The sequence below is a fragment of the Hyperolius riggenbachi genome, chromosome 1 (genome assembly GCF_040937935.1).
Source record: "Hyperolius riggenbachi isolate aHypRig1 chromosome 1, aHypRig1.pri, whole genome shotgun sequence".
Lineage (NCBI taxonomy): Eukaryota > Metazoa > Chordata > Amphibia > Anura > Hyperoliidae > Hyperolius > Hyperolius riggenbachi.
The window spans coordinates 248156945-248182146 of record NC_090646.1 but is presented as its reverse complement, the minus strand read 5'-3'; the positions used below and the strand labels follow the sequence as shown (position 1 = coordinate 248182146).

General features: G+C 42.0%; 1 protein-coding gene across 2 annotated transcripts in view; it reads left to right on the top strand.

The window, feature by feature from the left end:
• The window catches only part of GRID2 (glutamate ionotropic receptor delta type subunit 2), a 724654-nt gene that overhangs the window by 683668 nt on the left and 15784 nt on the right, over nucleotides 1-25202 (top strand). For both annotated transcript variants that reach the window (XM_068270973.1, XM_068270982.1), the window contains exon 13: nucleotides 4160-4400. In XM_068270973.1, coding sequence (XP_068127074.1) covers nucleotides 4160-4400 — 241 coding nt within the window. The remainder of the gene's footprint in view (nucleotides 1-4159; nucleotides 4401-25202) is intronic.

The window sequence follows — 25202 nt, the reverse complement described above, 5'->3', positions numbered from 1 at the left end:
GGTAAGCACAGGATGTTAACAATATGTCTGCTTCCATGAAAGCATGAAGTAGACATACTGCAGATTTGTTTCAGAATTTGCATCAGCTGTAACAAAGAAATGTTTTTTTAAAGGTTATTATGCTGTTGCCTATCTTTTAGAGCAGAGAGGAAGTTCTGAGTTCAGGTCCGCTTTAAATGGGACTCTAATGCATAATGTAATATACTTGTACTACTGTTTTTAGCTTTCTTTGAAAATGCTGATATCTTATTACCATTATTTTCCTTAAGGAATAACTAATAATCAGCAGCAGTATTCTTTACTTAGTGTTTCCTGAAGTGCTGATAAGAGAGAATGTAAGGAATGGACACTGTGAAGGAAACTGTAAAATTTACAATGCATGCAGTATGTATTCATACATATAAGACTTACATTTGTCCCAACCAGGGCCGTAACTAGAAGTCCCCGGGCCCCCCTGCAAGAATTTGAGTGGCCCCCACCCCCACCCTGGGGCCCGCTCATGTCCATTTTAGGGGGGCTGGAGGGGTCGCAGCATGAGGGGAGAGCTTGGTAGCACGACGGTGGGGAGGGGGGGCACCCCCCCCTCACCTCGGGCTCTCCCCTCTGCGCTCCCCTCCTGCATCTATGTAAGTGTTAGTAGCGGCGGCAGCAGCTATAATTACCTCCATTCACCACCGGAGGTCGCCGATCTGCAAGGGCTTCACATTACTTTCACATTACTTCCTGTTTTAACAGGAAGTAATGTGAAGCCCTTGCAGATCGGCAACCTCCGTGGTGGATGGAGGTAATTATAGCTGCTGCCGCTGCTGCTGGCGCTTACATAGAGGCAGGAGGGGATCGCAGAGGGGAGAGCCCGAGATGAGGGAGGGGGGGACCGTCCCCCCTCCCCACTGACATGCTACCAAGCTCTCCCCTCATGCTGCGACCCCTCCAGCCCCCCCAAAACGACCATGAGTGAGCCCCAGAGGGGCCTAGGCCCCCCGCGGGGGCAGGGGCTGTTTCCCCTATTGTTACGCCAGTGGTCCCAACGTAAAATGCACGTATTTTATTTCTATGTACCGGACACTCACAGTATGTGTTTTTATCCTGATATTTCTGACCTCTTAAAGGACAACTGTAGTGAGAGGTATATGGAGGCTGCCATATTTATTTCATTTTAACCACTTGAGGACTGTGCTATATCTCCCCTTAAACCCCCCTTCCCTCCCTTCCTGTCTCTAAATTTTCCTTCCGTCAAATATCTCCCTCTCCAAAAGCGTCCCATCAATATTCCACTTTTAAAGTGGATCTGAACTCTTGCACGGGACAAAAGGAAAACATAGAGAAATGTACCCTGTATGTATTTAGAGAGCTTAGCCTATCTAATTCCCCCTCATCCGTGTCTAATCACAAGTTGTAATTTGATCTCTCCACTGTGCCACTTGATTGCCACGGCAGATAAGGCATATAAGCTCATTTGAAAGCACAGGATATTAGCAATATGTCTGCTTCCATGAAAGCAGGAAGTACAGAAACAGTGCAGATTGATTGCAGGATTTGTATCAGCTGCAACAAAGAAATGTTTTTCTTTAAAACTTCTTATGCTGTTGCCTATCTTTTAGAGCAGAAAGGAAGTTCAGGTCCGCTTTAAACAATTCTCCTGACAATCAATCGTCCTAGACCACTAATGAAAACTTATCTATATCCAATTTGATCAAATTGATGGAATCTATCAGAAAAATGTATCCATTCCATTAATCTAAGCAAATTGGATAGCAGCTTTCCTTATTAAGGGGCCCATACACTTATACTATTTCCCGCCGATATACAGCAGATTCGATCACTGTGATTGAATCTGCTGTGAAATTGATGCGCACACACTGACCGAACAATCAATTTCCATCCAAAATCGATCGTTCCCGTCGATCTGTCCACGCGGAAGATTTCACTCGATCGCCGGCGGGTCGGGAGTGCATCGATAGCGGCATTTGAATCTCCGATGACCGACGCTAGCGGTAATACAATACCTGTTACGCCGGCGCATGTCCCCGCTGTCTCTTCTCCATGCTGGGCTCCAGGGCTCCGGCTGGCTTCACTTACTTCCTGTCGGGGGAAATTTAATTAAACAGTAGAGCGCCCTCTACTGTTTAAACTTCCCCCGGCAGGAAGTAAAGTGAAGCTGAAGCCCTGGAGCCAAGCAAGGAGAAGAGGCAGGGGCAGACCAGGGGACTCGCGCTGGCCGGATCAGGTAATGTATGCGGGGGGGAGGGGGGGCGATAGCTCCACAGATTGTGAATCGGTTTTATAGTGAAATCAATTCAAAATCTGTTTGCAGTGTAGGCAGCCAATAGATCCCTCTTTGATCAGATTCGATCACAGAGGGATCTATCTGCTGGTCGATCTGGTGGCAATCGACCAGTGTATGGCAGCCTTTAAGAGGAGTGTGTGTGAATAATTGAGTAGACATGGGGCCAGAACAATGCTGGGGTGGGATTTTGCAGCAGGACATGGGACTCTAGAAACAGATGACTGTATATAGTGTAACATTGTTACAAATACTCTAATGCTAGGCATACACGGCACGTTTTTTGCTAAGAATCGTTCCGATAAATGCCTTTGATGATACAATTCCGACATGTCCGATGTTCTGCTCGATTCTTTTCCGCTCGACTTCTCATAGAAGTGAATGGAAAAAAGATAAGAAAAACGAGTGGAAGATAAGAGATTTGAGCAGAAAATCGAATGGCTAATAGATCGCGCACCGAATCGAATGCGCAAAATGTAACGTGTATTCACAGCATTACAGGCAAGGCAATCAGAACCAAATGGTTCAAACCAATAGGAAGCTGGAGAAGCCAGAGAGATAACCCAAGTAGTGATCAGAGGAGATGAACCCCCATGTGTTAGGAATCTAAGATATACAAAAAGAAATCTTTGTAGAGCGCATAATAGGTGAATAAATATGTAAGATACATCCTCATGTTCTTCTTACCTGATTATTCTACTGTAGCAAATAATGTTATGTGAGGGGGCAAAAGACTACCAATTATTAGCTAATTTTTGAAATTAAAGTGGACCTGAACTCTTGCAAAGGACAAAAGAAAAACAGAGAAATTCACCCTGTATGTATGTAAAGAGCTTAGCCTGTCCAATTCCCCCTCATTTGTGTCTAATTACAAGTTGTAATTTGATCTCTCCCCTGTGTCATGACCGCCATGGCAGAGATGGCAGATAAGCTTATTTCAAAGTACAGGATGTTAACAATATGTCTGCTTCTGTGAAAACAGCAAGCAGAAACAGTGCATTTTTTAGACTTTGTATCAGCTGTAACAAAGAAATGTTTTTGTTTAAAGGTTATTATGCTGTTGCGTATCTTCTAGAGCAGAGAGGACGTTCTGAGTTCAGGTCCGCTTTAATCTTATTGTTTTCTGTTTTACACTATTACTGCAACCTGCATTGTCCGAGTAACATGCACATTGCTATGGTAATGCGAAGGAATGCATGTTACCATATTCATGTGTGCATTACCCTGGTAATGCGATTTGTGGTAATAGCATAACGCCCGATACTCCCTTGGCATTGGTACCACTACAATTGCTGTGTGTTTCTTGCTCACAGTAGCTTTAACTGGACCAACGTGAATCAGACCCAAAATACATTTTTTTACTTAGGAGCATGTGTGACGCTGTGGCCTGAAGAGCAGTGACACTTGTTTATGGCCCAATAATATAGGAAGCCTTTTGTATCGGTAAGTTCTGCCCATTATTTACAGTAAATCTGCCATAACTGCAGCTTTTTTTCCCTGTGCATGTCACACAGCTACAACTTAGTGAGATCCTAGCAAAGCCAATGGTTGCCTGTCAAGTAGATCTAGATTCCTATGAATCAGGCATATGACAGTTCCAAGCACAACACAAAACAAACTCATGGAGAACTACCGGTACTTTCATACTAAAAAAGTTAGTTTTTCCCTGTCCTGTATACAGTAAGTATGAGAGTTTTAGAGATCTTCTCTTGAAGTAGATCAACCTTGCTGCCTTCTCCACACAGCTAGTACAGAAGTATTAGTGTAGTATGTAATTCTGCTTTAATATGTACAAACAACATCAAAATAACGTACTTTTGAGCTTGCTACTAGTTTTCAAAGTAACCCATTTTATATATTTTATTTTCTTGTCAGGATACTGGAACTTCAGCAGAGTGGAGACATGGACATATTAAAGCACAAGTGGTGGCCACACAATGGACATTGTGACTTGTATTCTTCTGTAGAGCCTAAACAAAAAGGAAGTCCCCTGGACATCAAAAGTTTTGCGGGGGTATTCTGTATACTTGCGGCAGGTGTTGTCTTGTCCTGCTTCATAGCAATGGTGGAAACCTGGTGGAATAAGAAGAAAGGATCAAGAGTACCTTCCAAAGAGGTAATTATTTAGAAACATTGATTGATTTCACTAATACATCAGACTGTGAATATGGCTTCATGCCATATTTAAATCTACTAATGTTATTGTTATCATGGGTATGGCATACTGTATCCTCACATGGCCTACAATGTAAATTTTTAAAACAGCAGCTTGACACTCAGCATACAGTATTATCCAACTGCAAAGTAGGTCAGATGAATCAAATATTTAAAAATGTGATGAATTACCCAAAGCTTATTTCAGATTCAGCCAGAAGAATCTAGTACATTTGGTTCCTACATTAATCCATGGCATTTATTAGCAATGCTGCCAAATTCTCAACTGGAGCCAAACTGAAAGAAGTAAACAGACTTTTGTAATAATGAAAGGAACAGTGTATAGCCTTAACATGTTAAGATATGCAATTTCTTCCTTCTTACTTTAGTGATTTGAGTGTGATTGGAAAAGTTAGAATAAGACAATTGTTAGTAAATCTGTACTAAAACAATGTCAAGCAATCTATCATTAAAGGATAAATGTAATTACAAATGTAAGTGTAGTTATCCCAATGCCTACAGAATGTCTTCTTAACCTCCCTGGCGGTTTATTTATTTTGCCAGGGAGGCTGCAATGTGGTTTTTTTTTAATAAAGCCCACTGCATGAAAGCCCACTAGAGGGCGCTCCTGATCCGTACTTTCGATCGCCTCCGGCAATCGAAAGTATCAAGATAGGCCGCAATGAGCGGCCTATCTTGTTTCACTTTCCTCGTCGCCATGGCGACGAGCGGAGTGACGTCATGGACGTCAGTCGACGTCCTGACGTCAGAGCCACCCGATCCAGCCCCTAGCGCCGGCCGGAACTGTTTGTTCCGGCTGCGCTGGGCTCGGGCGGCTGGGGGGACCCTCTTTCGCCGCTGCACGCGGCGGATCGCCGCGGAGCAGCGGCGATCGGGCAGCACACGCAGCTGGCAAAGTGCCAGCTGCGTGTGCTGCTTTTTTCAGAACTGAAATCGGCCCAGCAGGGCCTGAGCGGCGACCTCCGGCGGCATACCCCTTGCTCAGCTCGGGATTACCGCCAAGGAGGTTAAAGGATACCCGAAGTGACATGTGATATGATGAGATAGACATGTGTATGTACAGTGCCTAGCACACAAATAACTATGCGGTGTACCTTTTTTTCTTTCTCTGCCTGAAAGAGTTAAATATCAGGCATGTAAGTGGCTGATTCAGTCCTGACTCAGACAGGAAGTGACTACAGCGTGACCTTCACTGATAAGACATTACAACTATAAAACACTTTCCTAGCAGAAAATGTCTTCTGAGAGCAAGAAAGAGGTAAAACAGGGGAATCTCTTATCAGTGAGGGTCATACTGTAGTCACTTCCTGTCTGAGTCAGGACTCAGTCAGCCACTTACCGACCTGATATTTAACTCTTTCAGGCAGAGAAAAAAAAGGAACACATCATAGTTATTTGTGTGCTTGGCACTGTACAAACACATGCTTATCTCATCATGTCACATGTCACCTCGGGTATCCTTTAATACTAAATGCTGCTAATTCCCACATCTTCATTATATACAGAATGAGGTTGTGAGGCCTAATGTTCACACAGCAAACCAGCATGACATTCCTCATATATGGACATAGCCCAGTGGATAAGGCGGGGCAAGGAACCCACTATTATAGTCATTATCATCAACAACTGTACTCAAAGGGTGGCATCAGCGACTATGCTGACAGGGCAGCTTTATGACCGTTGGACTGCACAGCCCAATTCTGCATAAATCAGGGATGAGTAAAAAAATGCAATTTAGTATCGAGGAGAACTCCTGGTGGCCCCAGGGTAACTGTACTCACATGTTTTAACTGCAGCTATACTTTAAAGTGGTATGATACATACTTTTTTTTTCTTTGTTTTGCTCTAAAATGTTAAACACAGACAAAAAAAATGTATAGAAAACATATAATATATAAATTTAAGGCCTATTTACACTTCACTGAAGTTAACTGATACCATTGCTGGTTGCAGGAAAAATTATCAGGGTGTTTTGTAAATAAGTAAGTGCTGTCGTGGTTTGGCAACAGCAATCTTATCAATCGGCTTTTGAAATAGAGGTTTGAGTGCTAACCCTTCCAGTAGCTTCAAAACTACTGTATATATATACTTTTTCTATTAGTTTTATGTTGTGTTTTATGCTTAGATCATAGATGAAATTTGAGTTTCATCCCACTTTAAGGGACATGTTTTATAAAAATGCAAGTTGGCTTTTCATCAGAAAAAAATTCAATTACTTTTAAACAAAGGCACCTTTTGCAGCCTTTCAAATTTATGAAAGTGTTTATCTGCTGAAAAGATTTCAGCCCGATTGCTACTTTTGTCACAACAGCAACTTTAGCATTATGTAGTGATACATTTGTTTTATCAGTAGGTATAAGCAGACAAACTTTTTAAGTTGGATATTGCGGTGATTTGAGCTGTTTTCGCTTACCAAGCTTTATCACAGGATTGCCATGTATTTTTCGCTTTAACTTGTATTATTTATATTTTTACAAATTTGCTGTAAGATTTTGAGGTGAATTGCTTTAACCACTTCAGGACTCAGCCTTTACCCCCCCTTAAGGACTACAGCCCCCAGCACAGATCAAACAACAGGCAGAGCGACCAGATCGCCCTCCTTTTTTCCCCACTAGCAGGATGATGTGCTGGGGGGGTCTGAACGCTCCTGCCTGCGTGTGGCTGGCGGGGGGGGGGGGCACCTCAAAGCCCCCTCCACCGCAGGATTTCCCCTCTCCCTCTCCTCCCTCCCTGCCCCAGAGATCGGAGGCTGCACAGGAACGGATCTGTCCTGTGCAGCTTCTAACAGGCTCCTGCCTGTCATGTGACAGCGATCCCCGGCCGCTGATTGGCCGGGGATCGCTGATCCAGTACAACGCAGCTACTGTTAGCAGCGTTGTAAAAATGTAAACAAAGCGGATTATTTCCGCTTGTGTTTACATTTAGCCTGCGAGCCGCGATCGGCGGCCCGCAGGCTATTCACGGAGCCCCCCGCCGTGAATTGACAGGAAGCAGCCGCTCGCGCGATGTGCGTCGCTGGTCCTGCAACTACCACTTTGCCGATGCGCGTTATGAGTGCGCGGTCGGCAAGTGGTTAAAATCAATGGCACCAACTTTAGCAGATAATAGCAAAGGCCCCATACATGCTATAAATACCAAATTAATTGCTAGGTATGTTAGGGAGACAAGGGAAACATTTTCCAAAAAGACCTTGTAGGTTTTGAGAAGATCAATTTTAAAGTCCTGATAGAAAAATAAATGTTTTTTTTGTTTTTTTTTTAATGGAAAATGACAGATAATGTATCTACGCTTGGATATTTAAAATTTACATATACATATAACATATATCCCCAGAAACAGCAGTGAATATCCTGCTGGGGTTTAATGTTGGCCAGTGCATTGTTATCGCCAACAGAAAACCTTGGAGAAAGTTGTAATGCTTTTGCCAGGGAACAGTCGAGTACTGCTGTTCAAGAGTCCCTGGCAAATATACCTATTGTTTCGGGAAAAAAAGACTTTTAGAAAATTATGCCCCCCCCCCCCCCATTTCCCAAGCTTCTTTTAGGCCTGGAACCCACTGAAATCAGCAAACGCAAAACGCAACCGCTAGCGTTTTGTCTGAGCGGTTTGCAAGCGGATTCATGCGCGTTTTTGGTTGTGTTTTGCAACATTGTATTTTTTTGCCCAGCGGGTGCGTAGCGTTTTGCGTTTTGCGTTTTTATCCTGATTGGTCCTGTGAATTATTTTTCATTTTGTTACAGTGTGCTGAACCGCAAAACGCTAGCAAAACCGCTCAGTTTAGGTTTTGCTGAGCGTTTCTGCTAGCGTTTCAACACTTTACATTGAAGCGCTAACGCTCCCAAAATGCTGCAGGTCCTGCGTTTGCGTTTCTGGGAAACGCAAACGCTCCTGTGGAAGTTGCCCCATCCATTAACATTAGCCCAGCGTTTTGGCAAACTGCTAGCGTATCGCAGTGCTGCCAAAACGCTGCCAAAAGCGCTCCTGTGGGTTTCAGCCCTAACTGTCTGCCACTCATGCAGGCTGGTATCACCGGAATTCAGAGCCAAGACCTGAGCTATACTAGCCCGCATGTTCCATGACATGGAAGGGTTCCAAAGCCCCTCCTTCTACCCCAAGGCCCTTGTCCGAACCATGGAAAAGGGGCTTATTCCCAGCTCTGATGCCCAGAATAAGGTGGGGGTAAATACCTTCATGCCTGTGGGTGTAGGCCCTGGGTAAGGTAGCATCTGTGGGTCACATTTATCAAGGGGACCCCTAGATGCCTGCTCTCCAGGTGAAATGGACGTGGGGTAGTAAAATAACAAAAATTTTTAAAAAGTCCTTTAATCTTGTTAATTAACTACAAATGCTTACCTTCACTTAATGATTCCACACTAGTATGCTCGGAAATATCCCATTCAATATCTTCTGGATCTTGATTGAAAATCCGAACAATGGCACACACATGGCTCCCCACTGCCGGCTCTCGTAATACTAAAGTATAGTAAGCTGCAGCAAAGAATCTTTAATGATGCAGAGTCAATAAAACCATTTGATGTATAGCAGCTTTATATTCTGGTTTATGAACTGTATTGTATAGTAAGCTAGACAGACATACAAACATGTATATGTTTGTATGTCTGTCTAGCTTACTATACAATACAGTTCATAAACCAGAATATAAAGCTGCTATACATCAAATAGGTAGTTACAAAGGAAATGGACAACAGCCATATTAAAGCAAACCTGCACTGAAAATAAACTGATTGGATATACAATTGTATCTATCCTCCTACTCCTTAAAATGAATCCCACAATTTTATTTTCTGTTTATAAGCTAAAAAAAGTAGATTTCATATTTTACTGCCACAGCTGAGAGCTACAATATATGAGCTATTCCCTGTACTCAGAAGCTGTTCTCTGCAATGCATGTGATTGTTTGGCTGCAATTAGTGATCAGCAAGGGTTACTATAGTTTAACTAGGTCCCAATTAGAGAGGAACTGTAATTTTCATAATTGCCATACCTACATTTTTAACCCTTTCAGTGAGAAAAAAAACAGTTTAGTTATAAGTGGGAATGACACATGTTTGTCACATCATGGGCCAGATGCACAAAGCAGTGGTAAAAGTGACATGTGCAGGCAGTGCACAACAATTTTACCAGTATTAATGTCAGGGGAGCAGCACCCTTTACGTTATTACTGGGGTAATGTGTGAGTTGCTATGGAAGCATTTTGCATACTGTGCATTTTTATAGCAATGCACACTTTACAATGAATACCTGCATTGTCCCAGCAATATGTGCTGCCCTAGAACCTCGTATTGCACTAATAGGGTAATATGTGCTGCTCCCACTGCATTAGTGCTGCTAATGCTGCTCCCATGACATAAGTATTAGTAAAATTGTCTTGCGCTGGCAATTTTACTGCTTCTACGTGCATCAGTCCCCGTGTCACATGTCGGTTCAGGTACCCTTTAAAGGACAACTGAAGTGAGATGAATATGGAGGCTGCTTTATTTCAAAAGATTACGTGGCATTTAAAAGGCGCATGCAGTAATGTTGTAGAAATGTTAAAGAACAAATTTCTTTACAAAAAAAGCTTTAAAATAAGATTGCAGATGGAATACTCATAATTCTTGATTAATAGTGATGTAGCGAACATCAAGTTCACAAACAGGCAAACTGTCATAGACTTCAATGGGCAGACAAATTTTAAAACCTATAGGGACTGTTTCTGGCCACACAATTGATGGAAAAGTTGTTTACATGGACAACAGACCTACCAAAAATTACGTAGTTTATGCAGAGTCGTGTTTTAATCTCTAATGGGCAGAAATCACAGTACATTACTAAATTTGTGAAATGAAGTGCTTTAAAACATCCGGTGTGCATACACGACGATAAGGTAGTGTAAGGGTTAAGCCCTGTTTACACTGACAGATGAAACACTGCGTTTAATGCACCACAAACAACCGCAAAGAGCTTTAGTGATAATGTCAGGTGATCAAATCATTGTTTTTACTAGTTGACAACTCCAGGACATAAATGTTAGTCCTCTCGGCAGCAATCTTTGTGTAGTGGTGTGTAGTGGCCACCATGCTTGTGTGCATGTTCCTGGGAATGCAGGCGATCACAGTTTTCCAGCCCCTATGGTCAGACTGAGGTAGTTCAATTACAGTTAAGTGACCAGAAAAACACTGATTCTGAACAGGGGCAGAAGTGGATACTAGATGCCAGTAGTGGTTCTGGACACTCAGGTATTTTTTTTTTTTTAACTGAATGTCACACAGACGCAGGTCAGGTGACAGATAGGTTTATGCTATGTGCAGCAATCAACTCAAACTATAGACCCTGCCAGTGAGGCCTTATGCAAGGCAGTAGTGGATACTAGATGCCAGTAGTGGTGGTGAAGGATTATTTGTTTATGTTTGGGGCACCACTAGGATCAGCAGACCTGTCTCCAACAGCTAACGTGTGCACTGGACATAGCAATAGCAAGAAAAACAGCCTTTAGAATGGCGATTGGGTTATGGTCGGTGCACTACTAGGACCAGCAGACCTTTCTCCAACAGCTAACGTGTGCACTGGACACACATGACTGCAATATAACAATAGCAAGAAAAAGAGAAACAGACTTTAGAATGGCGATTGGGTTATGGTCGGTGCACTACTAGGACCAGCAGACCTTTCTCCAACAGCTAACGTGTGCACTGGACACACATAACTGCAATATAACAATAGCAAGAAAAAGAGAAACAGACTTTAGAAGGGTGATTGGGTTATGGTCGGTGCACTACTAGGATCAGCAGACCTTTCTCCAATAGCTAATGTGTGCAATGGACAAACAGAACTGCAATATAACAATAGCAAGAAAAACAGCCCTTTGGGTGAACTAGTGTGGCACTAAGCACTGACTGCACCTATCTGCAACAGCTAAAGTGCACTGTGTGGACACACTGAACAGCAATATTACTGTAAAAAAAATGCAGCCCTTAGAAGGAGTTTTGGGGTTATGTAGATAGTGAATTGGTACTGTAGCAGTAAGAAACTGCACTGGGAACACAGTACACAGGCCTAACTACCGCTTCCTCTAGCAACAGCACAGCACTGTCCCTACATTCCTTCACAGCAGCTACAGACAGAGTGTAAAATGGCTGCCGTTCTGGCATTTTTATGGGGGGGGGGGGGGGGGGGCAGGAGGGATAGCTGATTGGCTGCCACGAATTAAGTGATTCAGGTGGCAAAATATAGGGGGTGGCATTTGGACAAAAATTGTGGGCCACCTGGTGCCTGCCTCCTCTCAGCTCTCCTGCCCACCTCCCTGGCACAAACACTACCCTCCTTATCCACGTATCCCCGACTCTGCATCCTCATTCGACCTGTGGCACTGCTGTCCTTTCCTATGAAATCATAAGCAGGTGAGGTGTCAATATATATCTCTCTTATCCAGGCATGCTACGATAAAATCCCAACAAGAGGGTAGCTGTGATTGGCCGTTCTGGTGCCAGCACCCCTGCCTTATTGGCCGCATGCCAATGCTTCCCCTCTGATTGGCCATGGTGATCTCTCGCTGGAAATGGGGTTTAAATGGGGGGTATGTATGATATAAGATATATATGGTGGGAGTATATATACAGAATATATTTTTTGGGAGGTGATGCATTCCTCCAAAGTTTGCTTCATGCAGAAGGATGTCTAGAACTGGCCCTGGGAGTGAGGCATACTTTCACTGGAAAATATGTAATTATTTTTCTTGTTGTTAGTGTTCTAACCCATTGAGTATGTGTTTTGCACAAATGAAGCACCCTATGCCAATAAATGTGGCTTCATGCTGCTTAAACTTATTAATTACCTGTACCAAACCCACCTGATTCCATGCTAGTAACCATACTATGTTTGTAGTGCTAGCAACCATACTATGTCAGTACTCTGTACAGCTGGAAGGAAAGCTGGTTCCCTGATTATCAACCTGCAAAGGTGCTTAGTAATGGTACAATCACCCAAACAATCGACCGGCTAATCCAATTATTGCAATCAATTGGAAAAGATCGTTCAGGCCCACAAGCTGAAAGCAAAACACAATTAATACAATTGGAACCAATGGAATTGATCCGAAAAACAGATTGATGTAACAATTGGTAAATCAATTGTTTGTCGTCAGTCTGTACCACCAACAATGGCCAATTTGATTGTATGGTCAGTCAGACAAGAGATTGTACCATTAATTGGCACCCTAACAGTCTTTCAGCTTTTCCCAATCTCTACAAATCATTCCAGTCTCTCGGTTCCTTGCAACAAAGGGATTCACGATTCATTCATTCATTGTGTGTCTCCAGAGTCCCCAGGTTTCTAGCACCCATCTACAACAAAGTCCCCAGTATCCAGCACAGGCAATGATCATCTGATGCCGGATACATTTGCTTGAGCAACCGGCTAAAAATGCACAAACCTCCCCCTGCAAATACTCACCGAGCTTCCAGCGATATCTGGCAGTCTCCCCATACCTCTTTGTGGGCTCCTAACAGGAAATTTGTTGTATATGATTCTTAAAAGCCGGTTGCTAGTAGCACATCCTATATACTAATCGAAGGATGTAAGTGTGCAGGGGAGGCATCTGCACGTGCACATCACAACTGCCGCCTTCTGTGCTTGCATGGTGTGCAGGATTTTGGTGTGTGCACATGCAGGGCAATGGGGGTGCTGGCTTTGGGCGGAGGGGACTGTGTGGTGAGTGTGTGCAATCTTTTGGCTGGTGGTGGCTATGCGGCGGTTGTGGTATGCAATTCTTTTAAGAATCGTGGGTTAACTGGTTAAATTGCATAATGAACCTTAACTGACAGACACTATCACAATTCAGGAAGTTACATAATAAAGGAAATTTTAATAAAACACTGAACTAACAATGATTTATAGGGAATGTTGAGAAAAAAAATAATGTGCCCAGTTACTAACCTGGGGCTTCTTCCAATCCCTTGAAATCTTCCTGATCCTTCACCGTCATTCTGAGCTGATTGGTTTCTCCATACATTGGCCTCAATTCACTAAGCTTAACTCCTGTCTTTAATAACTCTTCTGAGCTGTTTTACAGTTATCACCATGGTGATATAATTGTAATAACTGTATAACAGCTCAGGAGAGTTATTAAAGACAGGAGTTAAGCTTAGTGAATTGAGGCCATTGTGTGCATGCACAGTTGCGATTTTTACTTACTGGGCAGACGCAGAATGCTCAGGAACATGCAGCGTTCGGAGGATGACTCTGCAGGGAACCGAGCAGCACGTAATCACAGCGATTGAGGGGGGCTCCCACCCAAGGAAGGTTTTGCATTGGTCTACCGGTGGATGCATAACAGAGGGTAATGTGAACAAATCTACACACGTGACAGACACTGTGGCAGGCTCAGCATATCCACACAGTATAGGATGTAAAATCACCATTGTGCCTGTGTGAACCTAGCCTTAGGATCAGTCAGTGATGTTGGATGGAACAGTAGACTAGGATGGCAGAAAGGCAAAGAATGCAGCACTCTAATGTGGATTCAGAAAAATCATGGCACGTCTCAAAAATGAATCACTCAGTCTGAGGCATTTTAAGCAGAATGTAAATGAACTGTAGAAATGAGATTAGGTGGAGAAATTACAGAAAGCTCCTGTTGGCAAAGGTTTATAATAATAATAAGATGTCATAGGAAATGAAATTTGCTTAGATAAACTTAGATGTTTCCTTTGCTGGAGTAGCATCTTTTTAATCATAACTGCACTGCAAAGCAGCTGACTGGCACTAAGCTTCCAGTGACACAACAGAGGCCAAATGTTTCATGCTTACCTGGGTTTTCTTTCAAGGCAGCGGCAGGCTACATATTGGGGAAAAACTCACTGCTAGTGTTTGGAGCATAGTTATTTAACCACTTGCCGACCGCACACTCATACCGTGCGGCGGCAAAGTGGTAGCTGGAGGACCAGCGACGCAGTTCTGCGTCGCCAGGTGCCTCCCTAATTAATCAGGAAAGGCCGCTCGCGCGAGCGGCCGTTTCCTGTCAGATCACAGAGCGGGTCTCCGTCAAATAGCCTGCTAGCCGCTGATTGCGGCTCGCAGACTAAATGTAAACATAGGAGACACATGTCTCCTTTGTTTACATTGTACAGCACTGCTGCGCAGCAGCACCGTAAGGCAGATCGGCGATCCCCGGCCAATCAGCGGCCGGGGATTGCCGCCATGTGACAGGGGACGTCCTGTGACAGGCTGCACAGGACGGATAGCGTCCTGTGCAGCCCCGATCACCAGGGGGCAAGGTAGGAGAGGGAGAAGCGGAATTTCGCCGTGGAGGGGGGCTTTGAGGTGCCCCCCCGCAACAATACAGCCAGCAGGAGCGATCAGACCCCCCTGCACATCATTCCCATAGGGGGGAGAAAAGGGGGGAGATCTGATCGCTCAGCATACACCCTGATCTGTGCTGGGGGCTGCAGAGCCCACCCAGCACAGATCACAAAAAACAGCGCTGGTCCTTAAGGGGGGTAAAGGGTGGGCCCTCAAGTGGTTAAACCTGGCTTCTCCAGATGGCCCCGCCCATCATGACTGGACCGGAGTTTTCATTCTAAACTCACCTCCCATTATGTGTGCATGTCATCACATACCCATACTATGTCATTGTATTGCAACACAGGATACCAAGGTGTTCATTTGGGCTAGCTGCAGGAATGGAGAATGAAAAACTCTTATGCTGGGAATACACCATGAGATATTTTGGCAGAAAGATGGTTCGATGGATAATTTCCAACAGGTCTGATCTTATTTTCATCTTTTTCAATCATTTTCTCATAGAAGTGAATGGAAATTGATAAGAAAAACGATCAGAAAATCGATCGGAATATTGATCAGACAGTAAATCTGCAGAAAAGTCTCATCATGTATTCCCAGCATTACACCTTCAATGTAGTAACCAAGCAGCTCAGTGTGACCCAAATCACTAGGAATGTAGAGGGGAATAAAAGAGACCGAAAAGCCCTCCTACTAATCAGCAATGCTTGGTGAAATTTGCCTTCTAAAAACAGAAGGAAATTTGCAATAATTCAGCTATAAGTGAACATTTGTGGTTACCCACTATGCACCACTACTGAATATGCAAATGATCCCTTTTCGCCCTTGTAAGCAAGGTAAGCATCCAGAACCACTGGTGTAGCAACTAAGCCTATAGCTTTAACTATGAGACAGCCTGCTTCAGGCTTTTGGCCCTCATCAGTACATGTCAGGGATTGATATGGCTGTATGGAATAGGTCTTGGACGGATGTAAAACAGCGTAAGCAAGCAGCTCAGGGTGACCCCCCCAAAAAATCCCAATTCTAAATAACCACAAGACTTTTTTTTACATACTATTATCTCATACTAGTAAACAAGCAAATCATTAAAAAAAAGGAAGGAAATTGAAACTGTTCAGTGTTCTAAGAACACACTGAGATTGAGATAGAATACACAACACCCAATGGTCCTAATGCATTTGTTCTAACCTAACAACCTCCATCACCTTACTCACACATGGTATCACCAACTTTGGGAACTGTGAGATTCCACTGTCCACGCAGACACCCTGAGTCACTTCTGATTGCACTGCCCTTAATCTGCTCACTCCCATAATGCTACCTCTCGCACATGACATTACAGAAATCTGCCGTTCCTTCCTTCAACTGCAGGGATCATTTGCCCCCATTTTTAAGCACGCAGCCTTGAGCCTCTAAACCATTTCAGGTCTGATCACAACATCCTGATGCAGCCCTATACCACAACTCCATGTAGCACATCGCAGGAAACCTTGAACCACTCTGGTATTGGCACCTGCTGCATCCTAGGCACACCCCACATTCTGCACATTGATATACTGGGGCTTGAGCACCATGTCCCCTCATAAAAGTGACAGCAGGGGACCGGGTCAGGGAAATTACATTGCAGCCCACCTCTATAGGCTGATGGAGTATCAGACATCGTAGTAGCAACTTTGGGAATAACAGGAATTTCTGGAGTAGGAAGTCCTCTTTAGTGTGTGTGTGTTAAAGAGGAACTCCAGTGAAAATAATTTAATATGAAAGTGCTTCATTTTTACAATAATTATGTATGAAAGATTTAGTCAGTGTTTGCCCATTGTAAAATCTTTCCTCTCCCTGATTTACATTCTGACATTTATTACATGGTGACATTTTTACTGTTGGCAGGTGATGTAGCTGCTGCATGTTTTTTTTGGCAGTTGGAAACAGCTGTAAACAGCTATTTCCCACAATGTAACAAGGTTCACAGACAGGAAACTGCCAGGAGTACCACGGTTCTCAGAGTTTCTTGTGGGAGGGGTTTCACCACAATATCAGTCATATAGCGCCCCCTGATGGTCTGTTTGTGAAAAGATTTCTCATGTAAAAGGGGGTATCAGCTATTGATTGGGATAAAGTTCAATTCTTGGTTAGGCCCGTTACACACTGAAAGCGTGCAGGAGAACGGCTCCTGCACGCGTTGCGGCGTGTCGTCGGGAAACTCCGGTGCGACGCTGAGTAGCGGCGGTAGTAGTTAATTAACCCGAAGGGGAAACGCCGATTCCCGATGATAAAATGCGCCGGGACGCGTCGTACCGCAACGTATCGAAACGCAGCGTCGGGTGTGAAAGGTAAAAGGAAAGTCTATGGACTTTCCTTTTACCTTGGTTAACGCAAAGTATAGACTTTGCGTTAAAACGCGGAAAATGGGCTCTGGTGTGAAAGAGCCCTTAGAGTTTCTCTTTAAATGTAGTCAGGCACACATAAAGGAGTTTAGGTGAACCCCTAAAAGCCCTCAAAACCATTGAACACTAGCATGGACATCTGACTGCCCTGTAGTTGTGTCTAGCTTCCTTAACCCTTTCTGGACCAGCACCCTCTGCCCCCTTAAGGACCAGAGGGTGCTGGTCCTGCAAACCGCCGCTTCCTGATGAATCGCCGCAAGTTACCATCGCTCCCGCCATACACGCCGCTCTGTCCCCGCCGCAGGCTGCTCTCTCTGCCGTCGCTATGATGGCAGAGTGCTGTGCGCCGGTCAGGAGCCGCTTTCATTGGCTCCTGACCCTGTCATTCCATGTAAGCCAATGGGAACGGCTTACATGAATGACAGGGCCAGGAGTCAATGAAAACGGCTCCTGCCCTGCTCACAGTGCTCTGCCGTCATAGAGGCGGCAGGGCATCACATTGCGGCGGGGGCAGAGCGGACCGAGCGACACGGACGGGCTGGTGCGCGCGGTCAATGGGACGTAGGGTTTACGTCCAGTCAGGACCGCAGCGCCCCCTGCCCGACGTAGATTCGTACTCGCTCGGTCCGCAGGTAGTTAAGATGTACTTTAGCAGATGACACAGTATGTTTTTAAAGTAGTGGAGGGATCACCTTGCACAAAATAGCAAACATGTTAATTTCATCAGCAGTGATAAAAGAAAAGAACAATATTTCTTACCCTGCAACAGTAAAATCATTTATCAGATTTCTCAACATGAATTTTTATAAGAAATATGGTAGCCTATGATCCCCTTGATCTACTAAGTTCTTGTTTCTTATTGATCATTATCTTAAATTATCCCAAATATACTTAATGCATGCCATGTCTTTAAAAATGCCTTTAGTTTTTTATTGGGCTTGATTACTTATAGTAATGGTTTATGGTTAATAATGGTTAATTTGCATATATTCAGCAGTGATGCACTGGGAGACATCTCGGAGCTCACTCCAACCTGAATTATCGCAAATTCTTTCTGTTTTAAGAAAGCAAACTTTTGTTCTACTTAATAAAGGAAATGAAAATCTGATTTACATATTATTATTATTTCACTTTTACGCTCAAGCATAAAAATGCTAACAATAAAAGCGCAGCACAAGTGGTACAATAGGGATTATTTGTGCTCGGTCCTAGTTTTTTTTCCCCTCTTATTTTTAAATCATATCCTCTAATACCAGATGTCCCTTCAGTCGAACTTAGGCCAACTGCATGACATGAGACAAATTACATCATTATTAATATGGAGTATGCTGCTCAGATTTTTAATAGTCAGAGTGTAGAATATCTCAGGCTGCAGCTGCTATTCAATCTGGTAAGTCAAGAGCTTTACAATAAATAGATCCAGAACTTAAATGACACTAATATTGTCTAGAGTTGATGATTTGGACGAATTTTCAACTCTCACAGATTATTGCAATGCACAAGTTGCTTATTTTGTTAACAGAAGAACAACCATGTGTGACTAATGTTTTGAATCTGCAAAGATTTTCTATCCCCCTAAATAACGTGAAATTTAAATTTAGCACCGTGCGTCACTGATTCTGCATGTGGCACCTGGCCTCTGTTTAAAACTGTGGAAAAAAGATCAAATGAATGTACCTAGTACTCATAACCGTGGATAGTTATGGGTGTGTTTCGTGCAACAGCACAGGGATTCTGATTGGCTGTTGCAAATGATTGCACTTTTTGTTCATAGTTTTACTCTCTGCATATTATTGTTTTTAATAAAACTGAGAGCAAAAGAACAGTCTGCTTATTATGATTTTATTTTGTCAGATGAATAAAGATTATTGTTTAGCCACATTTTATTAAGATTTATCTCATGAAATATTCAACCAAAGCAACCAAGTATGGCTAGCTTTATGTTGCATCATAAAAAAGGCATTAAGTAAAAATTCCTATTATGCTGCAATCTAAAGCTATGGGAAATGTAAAATGTAGGAAACATATACCTATAACAGACTTAACTTCAGCTGATGCAAAAAGACAGCTCCAAGTTTTGAAAGTTTTTTCGTTTTTAATAATTCTCCAGAAACATTTCTGTTATTTATGACTTACATTTGTTGCTAGAAAATGAATCTATTTCCAATGGTGTAAATGGTACAGATTTACCTTAGGTGGCTTTTCTGAAAAAACAAAAAGACAGAAGTTGAGCATAAGATAAAGTAGTAAGTAATTAGAACATAATTAAGAGTTACCTTCAGAGAAAGCTGCAAGTCAAAACTGGGTAAAGCAATGTCAGCAATAGTGCTGTTAAGAGATCAGTGCCTGCTTTAGTTTGCCAGGGACTCAACGTAAATATTTTTAGGGCTTGTGCAGATGTTTGTTGACTTTTTTGTATTTGATTTGCTTTTCGGAAACACTTTGGAAAGATGTTAATATTTAACTGATAAAGTGTCAGTATGCCTTTAATTGCATAATGAGTAAGTACATTTTCTTGGAGTACCCTTACTCATTCAATGTGGGGTACAGTTGGAAGGCTTTTCGAACTCTAATAACTGATGTGTTATGTGAGCATGGCTTTTAAAAATGGTGTGCATATATCATGTAATCTGAAAAGGTCACATGTTAGTATCCTGTGATGAAAAATGCATCAGTAATAATGGGACAGAAGAACTTTCACTTTAGCATTTTATAAATGTATTCTGACTGGTGGATTCCTCTGTAAGATGGAGGTAAAGGTCATGTGTTCAACGAATGTAAGAACGTTACCGGACATAAAAATATTTTTATACAGTTTAGTGACTTTGAATATAGTGTTCAATTGATATTGAAATGTAAAAGATATCAAGTGGTACACCTATTTAAGCCAAGTCCTTACTGAAATGGAGCTCCAGCAAAAGCTTTTATTTTTTTCTCTTTTACAATGACAGGCATGGACTGACTCAAGATGTGCAAAGTTAGAAGGTTTCTGTCTATATTGGGAAGATTATCACCATTTGTGACATCTACCTGGCAGTATCCCCCTGAGAGACACAGATAGCAATAAAAAGCTTGCTGAAATTTTCTACCCTAGACTTTTGATATAATTTTACATATGTCCATAGTATATCTCCATTGGTGAGAATTTCCTCTCTTCCGGTATTTAATAGCAACGATGTGTACCTATTGTATGAGTTTCTGATCTTACTGTGTATTCTCAGTAGTACATCCCTATTGGAGACACTTGTGTCTCCTTCTATGCTCTGCAACATCAATATATTCTATGAAGATGTTCCCCACTCTCCCGTGATCCATGACACTAGTATATCCCAATTAGAGACATTTCCCTGCCTTCCTGTCCTAAGAGACACCAGTATATTGGAGAGATCCCATTCTTTCCTCTAGTTATTGGTAGAGATGTGGATACTAGAATTCCAAATCTTTGGAATTCTACTATATTAATACATTTAAACACATTATCAGAAAGCTGAGGGAAAATATTTTGACAGCATGCAACTGGTACACTTGCTTGGTGCCTATCAGGACCATATTCATTACTTTCATGATGCATCTCATGTGATTTCATTCTGTAATAACATTTTCCGAGATATTACCAAACTGCAAAGTACCATTTTAATGCAGGATACATGCATGTGCACTCACTGGCTGCATTATTATGACAGGTGCAAAGACAACTTGAACAAACTAACAAACTTCAGTTCAACTGCAAAGAACAAACAATCAGAGTTATTTGTGTTATCATTCCTTCCATTTAACAGCTGAAACCTGATTGGTTGCTGTGGACAATGAACCAATTTTTATTCCAGTTTGCACCTGTTTTGATAAGTCATCCCAAGCATAATAATAAAAGAGTCTAAAAATGTTGACATTTCATCACAGATGTTGTTATAGACCAGTTTACCAGAATTCAATGTTGGTTGCACTAGGATTTCGAGCTGTAAGACATTTACTATTATTTAAATTTAGGGCCCAATGCCATCCTCAGTACAATTGGGGCTAAAGTATTTTAGAAATGCAAATAAAGTGAACACTTTTTGTCCATAGAAAATTATATTATAGAAGCTAATTCAAGCATTAATGAACCAACAAGATTGAAAGCCTACCTATGCAATTTTAATAGTTGGAGATATTCATTTTTGTCCACTATGGAAATTCAACACTGCCCAATATTACCTCATATTCACAACTTGCAGCACTTAAATCTGCTGCTTGTGTATGGCCATCCTTACTTGTGCTCATCAGTCCAGCCACTGGTTGACTGGTCAAGCTTTTTGATCTAAATGATTACAGACTCTCTGGTTGTCAGTCTAGCTATAAGCTGGTTACAGAAGAAAACCCTCTATAAATTACACAATTGGGTTCTAAGGTGACTTGTACAATGGCCACACAAAATATGCAAAAAAAATAAAAAACTAAGTTGACAGAAGGACTTATATAAAACCCATATCTATGTATGATCAGATTCAGTTACAATGGCAAATGATCATTCTGGGTGCATTATATACAGTGCGAACTAGATATCAGAAAATGTTCCATCCCCAAGAGAAGACGTAGAGCACTATCTACATCTTTTATGAACACTGCCATAATAATAATATTGTGCATGGCCACAATCTGGTCTCTGCTATAGTCTTATTTACATAGCAAAGTTATTTTATCTCTGCTCTGCTATATTTGAAGCTGAATTCTTAATGAACCCTCTGATGTTTTATAAAGTTGATACATAGCCTATACATGGTCCAATCTAAACCACTTTAGGATAACAATGTCACTAATGGATCAAAAAATAAGTGTTGTAAAAAATAAGTACAATAATGGATGTGTGCACATAAACGTTAATCATGGTTCCTGTGGGAAATGTCAACATTTAATTATTTTTCTACCATGTCATGGTTTTGCTGAAGTGTAAGCCTTTTCAGTCAATTTACTCTGAATTCCATCAGTATTCCTTAACATACACAACAAAATGTCTGGTTAAAACAGATAATAACGGTGGCTTACTTTATCTAACAAAATTCAGTGCAGGTGATCATAAGAAAATTAAAAAATGAAAATGCTTTCAGGACCCCATTGCATAGAACAAAATATTTTATATTTTGGCTTTACTGCTTTCCATAATAAGTAACCTAGTAATGCATATTAACATATTTCTGTAAAGTATCTATGAAATCTAGACTGACATCCCCGCTACTACATAATAGGATTTATTATTTGCAGGCAGACATCTGTGGCCAGGAATCTCTTCTGATAAGCTCAAGGCCTAACGGGACAGTCATCAGCACAGCTGGAGGCCAAAGCTGATAGCCACACTATTAAAAACAATCATCAACTGCATTTTTTTACTCCATAATTACAAACCAAAACTTACTAGGCATTCGCCACCAGCCTTCACTGTAAGTATCATGAACAATGAGGAAAGATATAACTTTAAGTGGAATGTGTAAGTCATCTCTACACAATAGTTCTTTTTCCTCTATTACTGGAATACTATCAAGCTGTGGCTATAAAGCTGTTGTGGAACTAAAGCCAGGTGTTCATACTGTAAAATATTGGTAATGGTAATATTTACCAATATTTTTCGATGACCTGACCTCTCCCTATTCTTTCACAGAACCCTTCCCTGGTGGTGCCTAACCTTAACCCCCCCCCTTTTGGGTGCCTAACCTTAACCACCCCCCTGGTGAGCAACAAACCTGAAAACCCCTCATGGGCCTGCTAACCTTACCCACCTCCCCATCACCTAACCTTAACCCCAGTGGACACCTTATCTTAACCCCCCCCCCCCATTGGACACCTAACCTTAACCCCTGGTGTCCTGTTAAAAACGGTGCCTGCTATAATAGTGGGCACCCTTTTCAACAGAACACATCTGACATCCCTTTCAGCCGTTCTGCTAAAGCCAGCTATAAACTTTTTTCTGGTTCAACATTGGAATGCATTAAATATTAGCCAGGATTACTAAAAGTGCTTTCATTATAGGTACTTAATGGGCCCTACAGACACCCATTGGTCTGTTTCTGCTTTGATAAAAACAATTTTTGTGCAGAAAATGTAGCTCCAGGCAGGTAGCCCTTACTGATAAAGGTTATATAAATTCATCTGTTACCATCACATGTATCCTACATAAAGCTTGCTTACATTTATGTTAATTTCAAACTCAACTGCATGATGCTTAAATATCTTCTGACCACCCCATCTATCACCCTCTTGCATTGTAATAGAAAAGTTTATTGATTGTTTAAATGTATTCCTTTTATTATTTTTTATATTATTAGTGAATGGTCATGTAATCTGCTGGGCTCTGTTTTCCTGGTACATTTCTGGAGCAGTGTGAGGGCTCTCAATTTCACTGAAAAGACATAGCCTCCTATTATCCATTTCTGTGCCTTGTGGAAGCGTTTAGGTAAGGACTGAAGTAGACCAGTAGTCATACAAAATAAACTATAATATAGTCATATGAACTAATTTTGCAAAGGAAAAAAAGGTATTTATACCTACGGGGAGTGCAGAATTATTAGGCAAATGAATATTTTGACCACATCATGATGCATGTTGTCTTACCCCAAGCTGTATAGGCTCGAAAGCCTACTACCAATTAAGCATATTAGATGATGTGCATCTCTGTAATGAGAAGGGGTGTGGTCTAATGACATAAACACCCTATATCAGGTGTGCATAATTATTAGGCAACTTCCTTTCCTTTGGCAAAATGGGTCAAAAGAAGGACTTGACAGGCTCAGAAAAGTCAAAAATAGTGAGATATCTTGCAGAGGGATGCAGCACTCTTAAAATTGCAAAGCTTCTGAAGCGTGATCATCGAACAATCAAGCGTTTTATTCAAAATAGTCAACAGGGTCGCAAGAAGCATGTGGAAAAACCAAGGCGCAAAATAACTGCCCATGAACTGAGAAAAGTCAAGCGTGCAGCTGCCAACATGCCACTTGCCACCAGTTTGGCCATATTTCAGAGCTGCAACATCACTGGAGTGCCCAAAAGCACAAGGTGTGCAATACTCAGAGACATGGCCAAGGTAAGAAAGGCTGAAAGACGACCACCACTGAACAAGACACACAAGCTGAAACGTCAAGACTGGGCCAAGAAATATCTCAAGACTGATTTTTCTAAGGTTTTATGGACTGATGAAATGAGAGTGAGTCTTGATGGGCCAGATGGATGGGCCCGTGGCTGAATTGGTAAAGGGCATAGAGCTCCAGTCTGACTCAGACGCCAGCAAGGTGGAGGTGGAGTACTGGTTTGGGCTGGTATCATCAAAGATGAGCTTGTGGGGCCTTTTCGGGTTGAGGATGGAGTCAAGCTCAACTCCCAGTCCTACTGCCAGTTTCTGGAAGACACCTTCTTCAAGCAGTGGTATAGGAAGAAGTCTGCATCCTTCAAGAAAAACATGATTTTTTATGCAGGACAATGCTCCATCACACGTGTCCAAGTACTCCACAGCGTGGCTGGCAAGAAAGGGTATAAAAGAAGAAAAAGTAATGACATGGCCTCCTTGTTCACCTGATCTGAACCCCATTGAGAACTTGTGGTCCATCATAAAATGTGAGATTTACAAGGAGGGAAAACAGTACACCTCTCTGAACAGTGTCTGGTTGGCTGTGGTTGCTGCTGCACGCAATTTTGATGGTGAACAGATCAAAACACTGACAGAATCCATGGATGGCAGGCGTTTAAGTGTCCTTGCAAAGACAGGTGGCTATATTGGTCACTGATTTGTTTTTGTTTTGTTTTTGAATGTCAGAAATGTATATTTGTGAATGTTGAGATGTTATATTGGTTTCACTGGTAAAAATAAATAATTGAAATGGGTATATATTTGTTTTTTGTTAAGTTGCCTAATAATTATGCACAGTAATAGTCACCTGCACACACAGATATCCCCCTAAAATAGCTAAAACTAAAAACTACTTTAAAAAATATTCAGCTTTGATATTAATGAGTTTTTTGGGTTCATTAAAAACATGGTTGTTGTTCAATAATAAAATTATTCCTAAAAAATACAACTTGCCTAATAATTCTGCACT